General features: G+C 43.6%; 1 protein-coding gene across 1 annotated transcript in view; it reads right to left on the bottom strand.

Annotated features, from left to right (window-relative positions):
• Window positions 1-1039: 1039 nt before the first annotated feature.
• The window catches only part of FOXN2 (forkhead box N2), a 69547-nt gene continuing 56005 nt past the window's right edge, over window positions 1040-14581 (bottom strand). The window contains exons 3-6 of the mRNA XM_075338039.1: window positions 8581-8705; window positions 6445-6503; window positions 3460-3528; window positions 1040-1592 (exon numbers count right to left, since the gene is read on the bottom strand). Of these exons, the coding sequence (XP_075194154.1) occupies window positions 1072-1592; window positions 3460-3528; window positions 6445-6503; window positions 8581-8705 (774 nt within the window). The 3' untranslated portion in view covers window positions 1040-1071. The remainder of the gene's footprint in view (window positions 1593-3459; window positions 3529-6444; window positions 6504-8580; window positions 8706-14581) is intronic.

Here is a 14581-nt window from a genome sequence, read left to right as displayed (position 1 = left end):
CAATGACCAGTATCACAAGATGGCCAGATTAAAGCCTGACTCCACTTATCCAAGCATGTAAGATTTCCTGCGCCTGTCTTCTTGTAGATGCACAATTTCGTCCGCCATCGTCTTGAGCTCCATGCACTAAGCTACAATGCAGGGCATTAGTGGACCACTTCTGTAAATGTCGCCCAAATAGAAAGTTAGTGGTAGAAAAAAAAAAAAAAAAAAAAAAAAAAGGACAAAAGGTGCCTGCAAGAGGAAAAATTAAAGAGGTTCAAGCGTGAGGGACGCTATTAACCCCATGTGTATGTGGTTTCTGCAGTGGAGTTAGGCTTTATCTCATTTTCGGAAACAGAATGAATGGGGTGAACACATACGCACGTAGATCGGCATGGCCGCAGCAGGTACAGACACGGGAGGATGGGTATGGTAGTACAACGTTAAAGATTGGAGGGACCATTTGATTATATTAGAGAATATTCTCATTGGGTCACAAAAGTTAAAGAACGTCTTGTCCTAAACCCACGTGTAAAGCGCGAGGGAGGTGAAGCTTTTGCTTTACATACATGATTTGCGTGCTTTACGCACAGACTCTACATATAAATAGTTGGCAATTAATTATCACTAATACTGAAGTATTTTATCACGTGGTTGCACAGCGGCCAAAAAGGGAAAAAAATAAAAATTAAAAAAAAGCACGTACAGCAGTCAGTGTTACGCCAGCAGCCTTTCAGTAAAGTTTATGTTGCAATTTGAAGAATCCTCTGCAATCATTACTACTTAAAAAAAAAATAAAATAAAATATGGAACAGCTTTTCTTTTTATTTTCCAGGGAGTTTGCACATCATGCGATATTGGTATGACAAAAAGAAATTAAATCTAAGGCAGTAATCTTGGGGGAAAAAAAAAAAAAAAAAAAAAAGGATCAACATTGCAAATAAAATAAAAATGAAGCCTCACGTCTTTTATGGCTTTGATCTCCTAAAGAAGAAAAAAAAAATAAAAAAAAAATAAGCTGAAAAATATTGCCACATTTTGAGTGGAGAAGGGCAGGAGAAAAAAAAAAAAATGGGACTGGCAGAATGACTATTTTCTATGCTTTTGTGACTGGGCTTTTGCAGTTTTTAAAAGGGAATCCAGACACGTGCGGATCCCGGCCAGATGGAGCAGAGAGCCGGCCGCCTCTTTGAGCTCGTCGTCGATATCTTGGCAGGTTTCCTTTCGGAGTTTCTTGCCGTGCAAATCTTTGCCCGAGGAATTCACGCAGGGTTGGGAAGCATAGCCGCTGTCACCGAGAGCATCTTCTTCATAGTCAATATCGGTCTCGTCCTCGCTGTGAAAGCCTTCGCTGCCATCGCTTCCCGCCCGACTGTTCTTTGGGATGAACTCGTAGACTTCATCCACCGACGACAAGGAAGACACGCTGGATCGAGATTCACATCGCTGAGAGTCGGTGCCACTCGCGCTGTAGTTGTGATCCTCCTTGGGATCGATATTGATGACGGTGGAATCGTTTTCTTGAAGAGTCAGAGAAGCACAATGCTTGAATGCACTGCTGTAATTGCGCTTCTTAGGTAGCACCACCTTGAGGGGCTGAGGTTTCTGGTCTAAATAGAATAAAAGGTCAAAACAAGGTCAAATGCCGCAAAAATTTAAATGACTGAAATGTACAGAACATTTACAAAATTTGACAAACCATTCAAATTAAAGGGGTAGTCCAAAGACTCAAGAAATTTTAATCCAAATCCCTATTTATTACCCCAATCTAAACTCATTTCTAATACGGCTGCATTAAAAAATTGTCTGCCTGACTACACTAACTGTTATTGATTTTTTTGCCTACTTCCTGTCTGATGACGCTTCGTTTGAGAATCCCAGTGCATGCTGGGATACTCAAACCAATATTTATCAGGGGCCAGAGGCTCTCTCAGTGTTACAGCCTCTGCCCCATCCCTGAAACAAGGGGCCAATCTGATACATGGGTGCTGTCATTGTGCGATGTGCGCAATGACAGCGCACTCTGTATTGCCAGCTTAGATCAGTAGAGCTGGAATAGAGCAGTGCGCGCACTGATTGTCAGAGTACCTGGCATCATGCAGAGACCTGCACTGCTCCTGCAAGAGACATCTCTTGCGGGGGTGGTGCTGGTCTCTGCATGACGCCGGGTACTCTGTCAATCAGTGCATGCTGCTCTGTTCCAGCAACACACAGTGCACTGTCACTGTTCACATCGCACAATGACAATGTGCAGGGATCAGACCAGCCATTAAAACAAGCATCACACATGGTGCTTTGTTTCAAGCATGGGGCAGGGGCGGTGTTGGAGACCATAGGCTCTGCCCCCCTAAAGACGCTTTGTTTGAGTATCCCAAAATACACTGAGATTCTCAAACTAAAGCATCATCAGACAGGAAATGGGTACAAAAAAACCCAAAAAACAATAGCAGTTAGTGTAATTAACAACATATTGTGGCAATAACTAGGTATTGATTTAGATTACAATGTCTTCAGCCTTTGGACCGCCCCATTGAATGCAAGCTGATAGAAAAAGTAAAAAAAAGCTGTTGAGAGGGAAGAAAAAAACCCCAAAAAAACTGGTGTAACAGATTGGATGATAGAAAATGAACTATAGGCTGGGGCAACACGGGGATTACTGCGATCCCCTCGCATGACACTCGGCTCACGTTGGCAGTACAACAGAGCTGAGTGTCATGAGAGTCTCTGCAACTGAGGTCCGACCGTGCGAGTGGACCTCCGCTGTGGGGGGCGGGCCGGCACTGAGGAGGGGAGGGCCGGTGCACAGGAGGACAGGGAGGGATTTATCTCCATCTCTCCTTCGTAGCCGGCTATTGCCATTCTCGCCCTGCACTCGCGGTACACCGGTGTACCGTAAGTGCAGTGCGATTTTTACTCTCGCCCCATAGACTTGAATGGGTGCAAGATAAAAAGTCTCGCATTACACCCGCAGCATGCTGTGATTGTTTTCTACGTCCGATTAGGGCTGAGAAAATAACCACTCATGTGTGCTGACACATAGGCTAATATTGGTCCAAGTGGAATGTGATTTTTTTTTATCACACTCCACTCGCACCGATTTTCATATCGTGTGTCTTAGGCCATAAAGTGGTAATCTGGCCCTGCTCACTTCTGCATAAGGAGGTGGTGTCAAGTCTACTCTACCCTTCACCTCTTGATGCAGAAGTGAGTGGAGCCAGATTACCCCTTTACTATATCACTAACATTTTCTAGTCTGAGCAAGAAAATGTGCTACTAGAATGTAAAAATAACATTGTAACAATAGTTACAGTATACAAAGCTTTCCATAGTTATAAAACCCATTTAATTCTTCCACTAGGGGATGTGATGAATGTTCTCCTTCAGAAAATATAATTCGTAACAAGGTCCTTTTAAATACTAGAGATAAAATGAACATACAACTTTAACTAAACATAAAAAATATATATAAATTCTTACAATCCAAAGGTTCCTGCTTGATAGAGCTATTTAACAGCATCATTGCAGTGGCAGCGTCAATATCAGAATCTGTAAAAAACAAAGAAGAGCTTTGTAAGTCTCCCTGCGAATATTGGGAATAAGATTGTAAATGTGGCCACGTGCTTCCATGTCATACGTACAGAAGGCTTGTTTTTCAGTTGTGGGCAGATCAGTGGACCCAAAGTTAAAAGGAAGCCACTCCTGGTGACCGTCTACCTTCAATGTGCTTTAAAAGGGATATTTGTATATTGTTCATTCATGGCATATACACATTAATGTTATAGGGGATGCTGCTCCCACATCTTTCTGGAATTCGGGAGCCTACTGTGCGCGGCTGTCAGTGGAGATGTGGTTGGTAATCCTATGCACGTATAGAAATTCCAAAACTGAATACAGGGGAACCTCGATTTGAGAGTAACCCGGTTAACGAGTATTTCGCCTAACGAGCAAAGCTTTCTGTAAATTTGTAACTCTGTTTACGAGCAAGCTTTGCGGTACGAGCAAATACTCACCGCACACACTTCCGGTTCCGCACTTTAACCACGCTCTAACCCGCTCTTGCAGTCTGCACAAACACACACATATGTTCACCTTACCTTCCGTTCCATCGCCGGCCTCCTGGTTCTTGTAGTCCGCTGGTACAGGATATGTATCCGGTAACCATCGCGACGATGGATGAGCTTCCGCTGTCAGCCACTATTCAAAGGCAGCGCACTGGCCAACCATAGGCAAGCAGCTCATGCCTTTGACGTCAGCGCTCTGGCAGCGGAAGTTCCGGCATCGGTCGCAATGGTTACCCGATACACATCCTGTACCGGCGAACCACAAGAACCAGGAGGCCGGCGAGGGGACGGAAGGTAAGGTGAGCATAACTGTGTGTGTGTGTGTGTATATGTATGTGTGTGTGTGTATATGTATGTGTGTGTGTGTATATCTGTGTGTGTATGTGTATATATATATATATGTGTGTGTGTGTATGTGTATATATATATATATATATGTGTGTGTGTGTGTGTGTGTGTGTGTGTGTGTGTGTGTGTGTGTGTGTGTGTGTGTGTGTGTGTGTGTGTGTGTGTGTGTGTGTGTGTGTGTGTGTGTGTGTGTGTGTGTGTGTGTGTGTGTGTGTGTGTGCGCGCGCGTGTAACGGCTCAATAGGGGACCAGGATGGGATGCTTTGCTGGATGAGTAACTTGGTTAACAAGCACACTCCCAGAACGGATTGTTCTCGTAAACCAAGGTTCCACTGTACCTTGAAAATGACAGCGCCCATCAGGGCCTCAGCTCTTTAGACGGCTGTGGCTCTCATTGGTGGCACCAGCATGCCACTAATGTATGCGATGGGAAGGCACCTGCAGGTAGCGTGTACAAGATGGACAGATTGTTTGGTACAGTCGTCACATTCCATTGAATGTAACAAACGTGGATTCTTTTCTTTTTTTTGCACACTGATTAGCTCCATCCAAATTAGCACCTTGCTGGATGGATTTTCACAGCTCATCTTAGAAGGCTTATAATTTGATATAGTGTAATTTATTAGTATCCATGTAAATTTTAGACTCGCCACATGGCCCTATGAAACAGTTTGCAAAACCCATCTTAAAATTACCAAGTTACTATGGCAACTACATCACGGACAAGAGCTCCTCAGCACGGCGAGTTCCTCCACCGCTCTCAGACACAATAGAAGATAATGGTAAATTTATAGCAAAGGATTATATGAGGTAATCACGTAGTGCACCACACCCCCGCCTCATCTAAATCTATGGTTTAAATCACATTTTTATGGTAAATGTATTTTTTTTTTATATCACTATATAGTGCCATCTTGCAATTTTCCCACTGGCCACTAGGCCTAATATGTGACTTCCCATTCTTCACATGGACATTAGCTGCAATAGTCTCAGAACTTGCAGAATTGTATAGAAGTGTTTTTTAATTTGTCACCGGGTTTTGCCACGCAATCTGAGAGCTGCATAATGTAGGGGTAGAGATCCTGATTCCAACAATGTCACTTACTGGGCTGCTTAGTGCAGTTTTGCTAAAAATCACTGTTTAATCAGCAGTAGATTATCAATACAGGACTACTTGGCATGCTGCAGGTAGTCCAGCTCTGAGCTCTGTATAACTGCTAGATCTGCAGCAGAGAAAACATTGATTTTATCAAAGTGACAGCAAATAGCTCAGTAAGTGACACATCGCTGGAATCAGGGTCTCAGTCTCTACATTATGCTGCTCTCAAATGATTCCCTTTAATAATCATACACTAATTTGGACAAAGGTCATTGTGCAGGGAGGAGGAGGAGGAGAGCTGAGACATCTCATACTGTGAATGGTGGATCCTGTTAGCTACTGTATCCAGAGGTGTTACCTGAAATTATGATCTGCCTGATAATGATACTGCTGAAAAGTCTCCTGTACAGAACAGCAAGTGCGTGTCTAGTATAAAGCCTAGTATGAAAATTGCAAGATTTCTGATTTTAAGATGTAGTCCATAGGAATGTGTCCTGTAATGTACACATATAGGTAAGGTACACAAGGTCCAAGATGCTTAGGAGCAAAAAATATAGCTAGTATTGGTCAAATGCCAGAGAGAAAATCTATGTTTAACTACATAGCAGCTGAAAAAAAAAAAAAAATGCGATATCATGAAAGATGACAAAATGCAGCGAGCCCGTAACAAGCACACACTTTTGTTCTAGTGGGCTCAGCTTGCCCATATGTTACATGGTCCACCTTTTATTTGATGGCTAATCTGTAATACCAGGTGCTTTCAGCAGTGGTCGCTGGTGGTACTAGGTATGGCCAGGAGCAATGTCCATCAATATCAGCTGTTCACTACCTGATAAATGGACTGCTTTCTTTAGAAAAAGGGGTTCTCTTGATAAGCCCATCCCTTTAAGGCCAGCTACATCTCTAACATTCAGAAAGTGTGAGGGTGTAAATAAAGCGACAAACTAGACGTACCTTTCGCAGATTGCCCCTTAGCCTGTTTCGTTGCAGACGATAAGTTATGAGGTGATGAACTGAAAGACAGAAAACAGTGATGATTATAGAATGACCACACGCATCATCTGAGGTCAAAACATGTTTCTGTAATGGTTGGAATATAATGTGTATAAAGATAATGGGTGCCCGCTCTCATTAAACTTGTTTTCAGCGCCCTGCCTATAGCGACTATGGTCACAACTCTCCTGTGCCCATTATCTCAGCTCTCATAGAACACATAGTAATCCATATCAGCTGACGGTCCATCTTTTAGGACCAAAAAGTTATGTATTATCAAACTCTTCTGGATTGCCTACAATAATTAAAAAAAAAAAACAAAAAAAAAAAAAAACACATCCAACCTGAATATATTTTTTCACTTTTTTTAGAGACCCAAGTACTTGAACATTTTTTGTAATTAAAGGGAACCGGTCAGGTCCAATATTAACCCAGAACTATGAGCAGTTCTGGGTGTATATTGCTAATCCCTGCCCAATGGTCCCTGTATACACTAACATAGATAAAAGGGATCTTTAGAAAAAGTATTTCTGAAGATCTTTTATCTTATGCTAATGAGTGCGGGGACTAGTCCCCTGGGCGTTAGTTCCCCTAGTCGGCTCCATTAGCATGTCAGTACACCCCTGTGGGTGTGCTAACATGCTAATGAATACACAGTGTCAGAGGATGATCTCACCTCTCCGCAGTCATCGCCAACCGACGCTGGATTTCAGCTCAGCGCACATGAGCCCGGAGTTTCGATCATGCGCACCATGAAGCCGGGTGTACGCTTCACGGCTTCAAACTCATGTAGTACGTATTACCGGAAGTCCGGGATCATGCGCACTGAGCTGAAGTCCAGGGAGTCAGATGTAATGGCAGCGGAGAGGTGAGAGAGATCATACTCTGACGCTGCACATTCATTAGCATGATAGCATGTTAGTACGCCCCTGTGTGCGTGCTAACGGGGCCGACTAGGCAGGGAACTAACGCCCACAGGACTAGTTCCCTCGCTCATTAGCATAAGATATAAGATCTTACAAAATACTTTTTCTAAACATCTCTTTATCTATGCTAGTGTATACAAGGATGGTTAGGCAGGGATTAGCAATATTTACCTAGAGCTGCTCGTGGTTCTGGGTACATACAGGACCTGACAGGTTCCCTTTAAGTGTTCCTGAGCACCACCTCTATATAGGAGTGCCGTATATCCATAACACTTCTAAATGATTGTTTGCTTGTTTTTTTGGTAATAAAATGGTCTAGCACGGAAAGCTACGCAAATTTACAAATCGCTTCATTACAAGATGTGCCTTCATTTCTGGGAATTTTTTTTTACATGTAAGCAGCTTCCAAACCCCTAATTTTCCCCAGTATACTTTCCTGCCTTTATCTGCAATATCGGATTGTACTCATTTGGAGTACAGATGCTGGTACTGAAAGGGTAAGAACCGGTGCATATCAGTAACTGAGTAGCCGCAGGAACCTGTTCTGATGAGGAGAACACTCATAGGAGGAGACAAGAGCCGACCCATCACTGCCATCATCTGTACTCCCAATGATCTCAATGCAGCTGAAGGCAGTAAAAAACCTGGCAAAAAGTCGGGGTTTGGAGGCCAATTACATGCAATTTATTTTTCCACAGCAATAACGACAACCTAATACAGTGATTTGTAAAGCTTCTTAACTCTGTGTTAGCATATTAATATTATATTTATTTTTTTAAGGTATAAATTTCGGTCAAGTTATTCTTTAACCGAGGTACACATTTACGTTCCTCTTCAGACTTCACACGGGACGATGGAGGCGCCAAGTCAGAGATGTTGTCATGTTAAACCAGTTTCAGCTAAAGCGAGAGAAAATGACCGACTGTTGAAATGGTTTCTCACTTCTATACATATTGTATGGTTTCTCAAACTCTTAGGGAGCTGGAATAAGTGTGGTTACTTCAAAGAGAAGAGCACATTGAGACATGACTCCTGGTGCAGGAGAGAAGGGCACAGGATGGACCTGGAATGTTAACACGTTGAACCTCTTAAGCATCAAAAAGCAGAGCGACTTCAGAGAGCAGCAAATTAAGTATTTCACTTCTGCCAAGTGCCGGAGTTCCCTACGTACCTGGCAGGACAGGCAGGCAGGGTGTACAGTGCAAGCGCGGCAGAAAACGGCTGCTTCTTTAGGGCTTGTACAAGGTTCGGTTTATATTCTGGATCAACGCACCATAAGGAGCCTTTTCCATTTACCTGGAATTAAAAAGAAGAGCACAATATAAGCATTATTGTAAGAAAAGAAAAAAAAAAATCAATCACTAGAGCAAATATCCTCTTGAACCTAGGACTTACAATATGTTAAAGACATTTGACGCCTGGAAGCCCTATCCCCAGAGGATGGGTGGTCTTCATGGTAGAAGGTCAGAACTGGATTTCCTGATAGTTGTCAGTTTTATATGGATTAATCTTTGTTGCTTCTAAACCCAGTAACTGCTTAAAGTCTGAAGACCCTTAAAGCACCACAACAGTGTCAGGTTTTATTTTTCTTTCAGTGCTGGAGTAGCATTTTAAATTTAAGCCTCCTGCCCAGTCATATACTACCCTTCCGGCGTCTTCACCTTTTTCCCATCTTGTTCCCATAAATTCTAAGCAGCTGGAAGTCAGAAGTTGGGTCACAAGCACTCAATATAAAAGTTTATGTGAGCCTGAACGAGCCTCCGATAGATTTGGGCAGGACGGTGGCTCAGTGGTTAGCACTGCAGTATTGCAGCACTGGGGTCCTGGGTTCAAACCAAGGACAACATCAGCAAGGAGTTTGTATGTTCTCCCCGGATTTGCGTAGGTTTCCTCCCACACGCCAAAAAGACATACAGATAGGGAATTTAGATTGGGAGTCCCAATGGTGACATTGTTGCTGATGTATGTACAGCGCTATGGAATATGTTAGCGCTATATAAAAATAAGGATTTATATATTTTTTTTTACTTGTATTGAGTTGTGACCTCCGGCGCTCCATGAAACACTGGAGCTGCAGGAAAGTCAAACTGGAGAAGACTGATGGGAGCGATGCTGAAATAAAGATGAACAGCCACAAGATGAATATGAGAAAGGGGCAGGAGTCTTAAGATTTAAAGCATCACTCCAGCGGTGCAATTAAAAAGAAAAAAACAAAAACACTGAAGTGGTGCTTTAAAAAGGAGTGTCAGCAGAAAATGACTGTTCTAACCAAGCAGAGGTGCTCAGTGCATCCTTGGCATGACCAACCAGTTCAGTGCACTTGTCCTAAATCTATGTACTTCCTCGATTGACAGATCTGGCTTTACACAAGTCAGAGGGAAGTGGATATAGATGGCATACAAGTAGATGGGAAGGTGCACAGTACTGTTTGGTTGCACCAAGCATGCACAGAGCTCCTTTGCTTGGTTTGAACAGTCATTTTGTGCTGTCAGACTCACTTACATGAGATTAATATTATATTTTTTTTTTTAATGTAAACAAAGTAGGCTGCAATAATCCAATGCAAAGTTTGTCCAATGATGATAAATGGCAGGATATATAAATATGCAATAATCCTCAGTATATATATATATATATATATATATATATATTATATATATATTATATATAAAAAAAAAAGTGCGTTATTAGAGACCTTAAAAGGACACCATGTCCTACAGATTGCTGATATCAGCAGCTTTGGCCGGCACACATCTAATGCTTGTAGCCAGCTTATGCCTTCACTCTCCTCTGAACACAAATCCAAGCTGGTAAGGCAAAAAAAATAATAGTAAATCAAGAGGGATGTCAGCATTATCAGACTTCAGGAGAGTAGACTGACTGTATACAGAGCGACAAGTGGGATCGCTCATGTCGGATTTCACACTGGATCACCCTGATAAGAATACAGAGGAACAGAAGAGACGAGGCTGAATGTCTCTCCTGCTATAGACATTACGCAGAAAACACCAATTATAGTTTTTATTGCCTTTTGAAGCTCTGCCAACACCATAGGAATCTTCCAGCTGGAGCCATGTTCCCCCTTTAATTTCATGGCTATGAAATGCAAATTTAGGACTTTCCCAAAATTCTCAATACTATACTGAAGGGAACCTGTCAGCTTAGAAATGCTGTGCAGCGTATTGCAGAGTAAGATGCACTGATCAGATTGATATATATAGATTTATGGAAAACAGTTTAAAAACTTCTACGCTATTCATTCTGGGCTTAGGAGTCCTACACAGGGACAGCCCTGTATAAGTGGCATACAGAGATAGGTCATAAAGGGTTGAGGCCGCCCACTAGACTCCTAAACACAGAATGAGCAGGGACTTCATCAATACTAGTTTTCCTAAAATCCGATAAATCAACCCGTTCCGCTCCTCCTGCCTTCTAGCACGAGGCCTTTGCACGTCATGTACAATGGGGCAGTTTCCCTTTAATATATCAAGGACTACATCCTTCTCTTTGCACTGGAGATTTAGGCCTAAGCCACACGGCGAGAAAATCAGTGCGAGTGGAGTGCGATTATAAAAAAATAAAAATAAAAAATAATCGCATTCCACTCGGACCAATTCTAGCCTGTGTGTCAGCACACATGAGCGATTATTTTCTCCGCCCTAATCGGACAGAGAAAACAATTGCAGCATGTTGCGATTGTAAGGTGAGACTCTTTTCTCTCGTACCCATTCAAGTGAATGGGGCGAGAGAAAAATCGCACTGCACTCGCAGTACACTGGTGTACCACGAGTGCAGAGCGAGAATCGCAATAGCCGGCTACGGAGGAGAGAAGGAGAAAAATCCCTCCCTCCCCTCCTCTGTGCCGGCCCGTCCCCCGCAGTCACAGGGATACTAGCATGACACTCTGCTCCTGCTGTACTTCCAGCACGAGCCGACTGTCGTGTGAGCATCGCAGTAGTGCCCCGTGTGGCCCTGGCCTTACTCTCTGGCTCTGTACTTTTTGCAGAGCCCATCCTTTCCATATATCCTGCTTAGGATCCATTGAAGTTACGGGTTAAAAAAAAAAAAGAAAATGACCGTAAAAATCAAGGCATAACGCACTTCCCGTAGAAGCAAAGATCTTCAAGATGTTTGCCACTGAGCGTTAGATCACAAAGCTTTTACCCAATCCAATTTGTAAAATCTATTATATAAAGCTCAGTGTATGCGTGTATATATGTGTGTATATGTGTGTATATATGTGTGTGTGTGTGTGTGTGTGTGTGTGTGTGTGTGTATATATACACAGTGCCTACAAGTAGTATTCAACCCCCTGCAGATTTAGCAGGTTTGATAAGATGCAAATAAGTTAGAGCCTGCAAACTTCAAACAAGAGCAGGATTTATTAACAGATGCATAAATCTTACAAACCAACAAGTTATGTTGCTCAGTTAAATTTTAATAAATTTTCAACATAAAAGTGTGGGTCAATTATTATTCAACCCCTAGGTTTAATATTTTGTGGAATAACCCTTGTGTGAGGCAAATCCTGGGATATGAAGAGGAATTATGATTGCCAGTCATAATCGCTCTCATCACTCCCTGGCAGTGCCCCCTCCCTTCTTGTTCTCAATGTCCACCATCTGGGAAGGTGTCACATCCTAGCAACACATCCCATGGCCATCTCCTGTGATATGGAGATTAGATGATGTGGGAACAATGGACACAGGATGACTCCCTGCCGTGACCCTGTGGTAGGGGCTGCTATCTAATTAGCAAGGCTATGGAAGTATCCAGACAGAACGACTCCAGTAAAATATGGTTCATATCTCGCAAGCCATATTTCCGATAAAAATGGCAACCATAAAAATGGTGTCTCCGCATGCGGACGATGCTGGCACACCTTTTTTATGGAAGTGGGAGCTTGGGAAGTACCCCAGGCGTGATATCAGCCAATGGGGAACTAGTAGACAAGTCATGAGTCCTCTCGTTCTGTAGCTAAATTCATAACTGTCACAATGAGAGCGTTGGCGTCCGTCTACGACGCTCCCAGGCAAAGTTATGGCCAAAATCCCCTTTCTGGATAATTCTGACTCAAAGCGGGGGGCGTGGCAGTGCTTCCCTGTGAGGTCACTAAGGTAGGAGGGGACCTGGATTTGCCCAGGTTGATAACCCTACTTCGGCCATTTTCCAGTGTTCTTTCGCCGGGGGTCACGTGTCGGAAACATCTGTGGGAAGGATCCTAGAAACCTGGTCTACAGCGCCCCCCTGTGGCCAGACGCACAAGGTAACTGCTGGAGCTGTGTATGCCTGTTTGTAAACCATGCTTTATCTGTAACTGTACTCTGACATATGTATATTCTGTAGATTCCCTATTGTATATATTGTAGTTTCTAGTGTGCTTTAGGCTGATTAAATTATATAATTAATCTTGGGCTGTTCTGTTATCTCGATCTTGAATCCCACGTCTGTGTGTTCGGCTAATAGTTACCGTGAAGCGGTTGGTGGCAGCGAGTTTGTGCCAAGGATTATTGTGGGGAGGCCAGTGAGATTCGGGGAGAGTTTATATATTCCGCCCGCGGAGGTCGGGGGAATATATACCCTACTCTCACCGGGGACCCTTCAATAAATCGGCATAAGTAGTATAGCGGCCTCCTTGCTTATTGTCGGGCAATTCCATAATTGGCCTGACTATAAGAGGGGCGCTAGAGAGCGCATCACGTGCTCTGTCTGTCGGTCGGTATAAAGGAGGGGTGACCCCCACTTGTTACCCCCCGATTGTGACGTACTGGTAGCCAGCGCGGGGGATTTCTGAGTGACCCCCCCCGGTGGTTCGTGACACCTTGTTTGCAATTACAGCTAATAATCGTCTTTTATAAGACCTGATCAGGCCGGCACAGGTCTCTGGAGTTATCTTGGCCCACTCCTCCATGCAGATCTTCTCCAAGTTATCTAGGTTCTTTGGGTGTCTCATGTGGACTTTAATCTTGAGCTCCTTCCACAAGTTTTCAATTGGGTTAAGGTCAGGAGACTGACTAGGCCACTGCAACACCTTGATTTTTTCCCTCTTGAACCAGGCCGTGGTTTTCTTGGCTGTGTGCTTTGGGTCGTTGTCTTGTTGGAAGATGAAATGACGACCCATCTTAAGATCCTTGATGGAGGAGCGGAGGTTCTTGGCCAAAATCTCCAGGTAGGCCGTGCTATCCATCTTCCCATGGATGCGGACCAGATGGCCAGGCCCCTTGGCTGAGAAACAGCCCCACAGCATGATGCTGCCACCACCATGCTTGACTGTATGGATGGTATTCTTGGGGTCGTATGCAGTGCCATCCAGTCTCCAAACGTCACGTGTGTGGTTGGCACCAAAGATCTCGATCTTGGTCTCATCAGACCAGAGAACCTTGAACCAGAATGTCGCAGAGTCCTCCAAGTGATCATGAGCAAACTGTAGACGAGCCTTGACATGACGCTTTGAAAGTAAAGGTACCTTACGGGCTCGTCTGGAACGGAGACCATTGCGGTGGAGTACGTTACTTATGGTATTGACTGAAACCAATGTCCCCACTGCCATGAGATCTTCCCGGAGCTCCTTCCTTGTTGCCCTTGTGTTAGCCTTGACTCTTCGGACAAGCCTGGCCTCGGCACGGGTAGAAACTTTCAAAGGCTGTCCAGGCCGTGGAAGGCTAACAGTAGTTCCATAAGCCTTCCACTTCCGGATGATGCTCCCAACAGTGGAGACAGGTAGGCCCAACTCCTTGGAAAGGGTTTTGTACCCCTTGCCAGCCTTGTGACCCTCCACGATATTGTCTCTGATGGCCTTGGAATGCTCGTTTTGTCTTTCCCATGTTGACCAAGTATGAGTGCTGTTCACAAGTTTGGGGAGGGTCTTAATTAGTCAGAAAAGGCTGGAAAAAGAGATAATTAATCCAAATATGTGAAGCTCATTGTTCTTTGTGCCTGAAATACTTCTTAATACTTTAGGGGAACCAAACAGAATTCTTGTGGTTTGAGGGGTTGAAAAATAAATGACCCTCTGAATAAACTTTTCACAATTTTAAAAAAAAAAAATTAAAAAAATAAATAACATTCTTTTTTGCTGCAGTGCATTTCACACTTCCAGGCTGATCTACAGTCCAAATGTCACAATGCCAAGTTAATTCCGAATGTGTAAACCTGCAGGGGGTTGAAAACTA

This window comes from Anomaloglossus baeobatrachus, chromosome 3, assembly GCF_048569485.1.
Source record: "Anomaloglossus baeobatrachus isolate aAnoBae1 chromosome 3, aAnoBae1.hap1, whole genome shotgun sequence".
Lineage (NCBI taxonomy): Eukaryota > Metazoa > Chordata > Amphibia > Anura > Aromobatidae > Anomaloglossus > Anomaloglossus baeobatrachus.
Note: the sequence above shows the minus strand (reverse complement) of the source record. Positions and strands in the feature narration are given on the sequence as shown.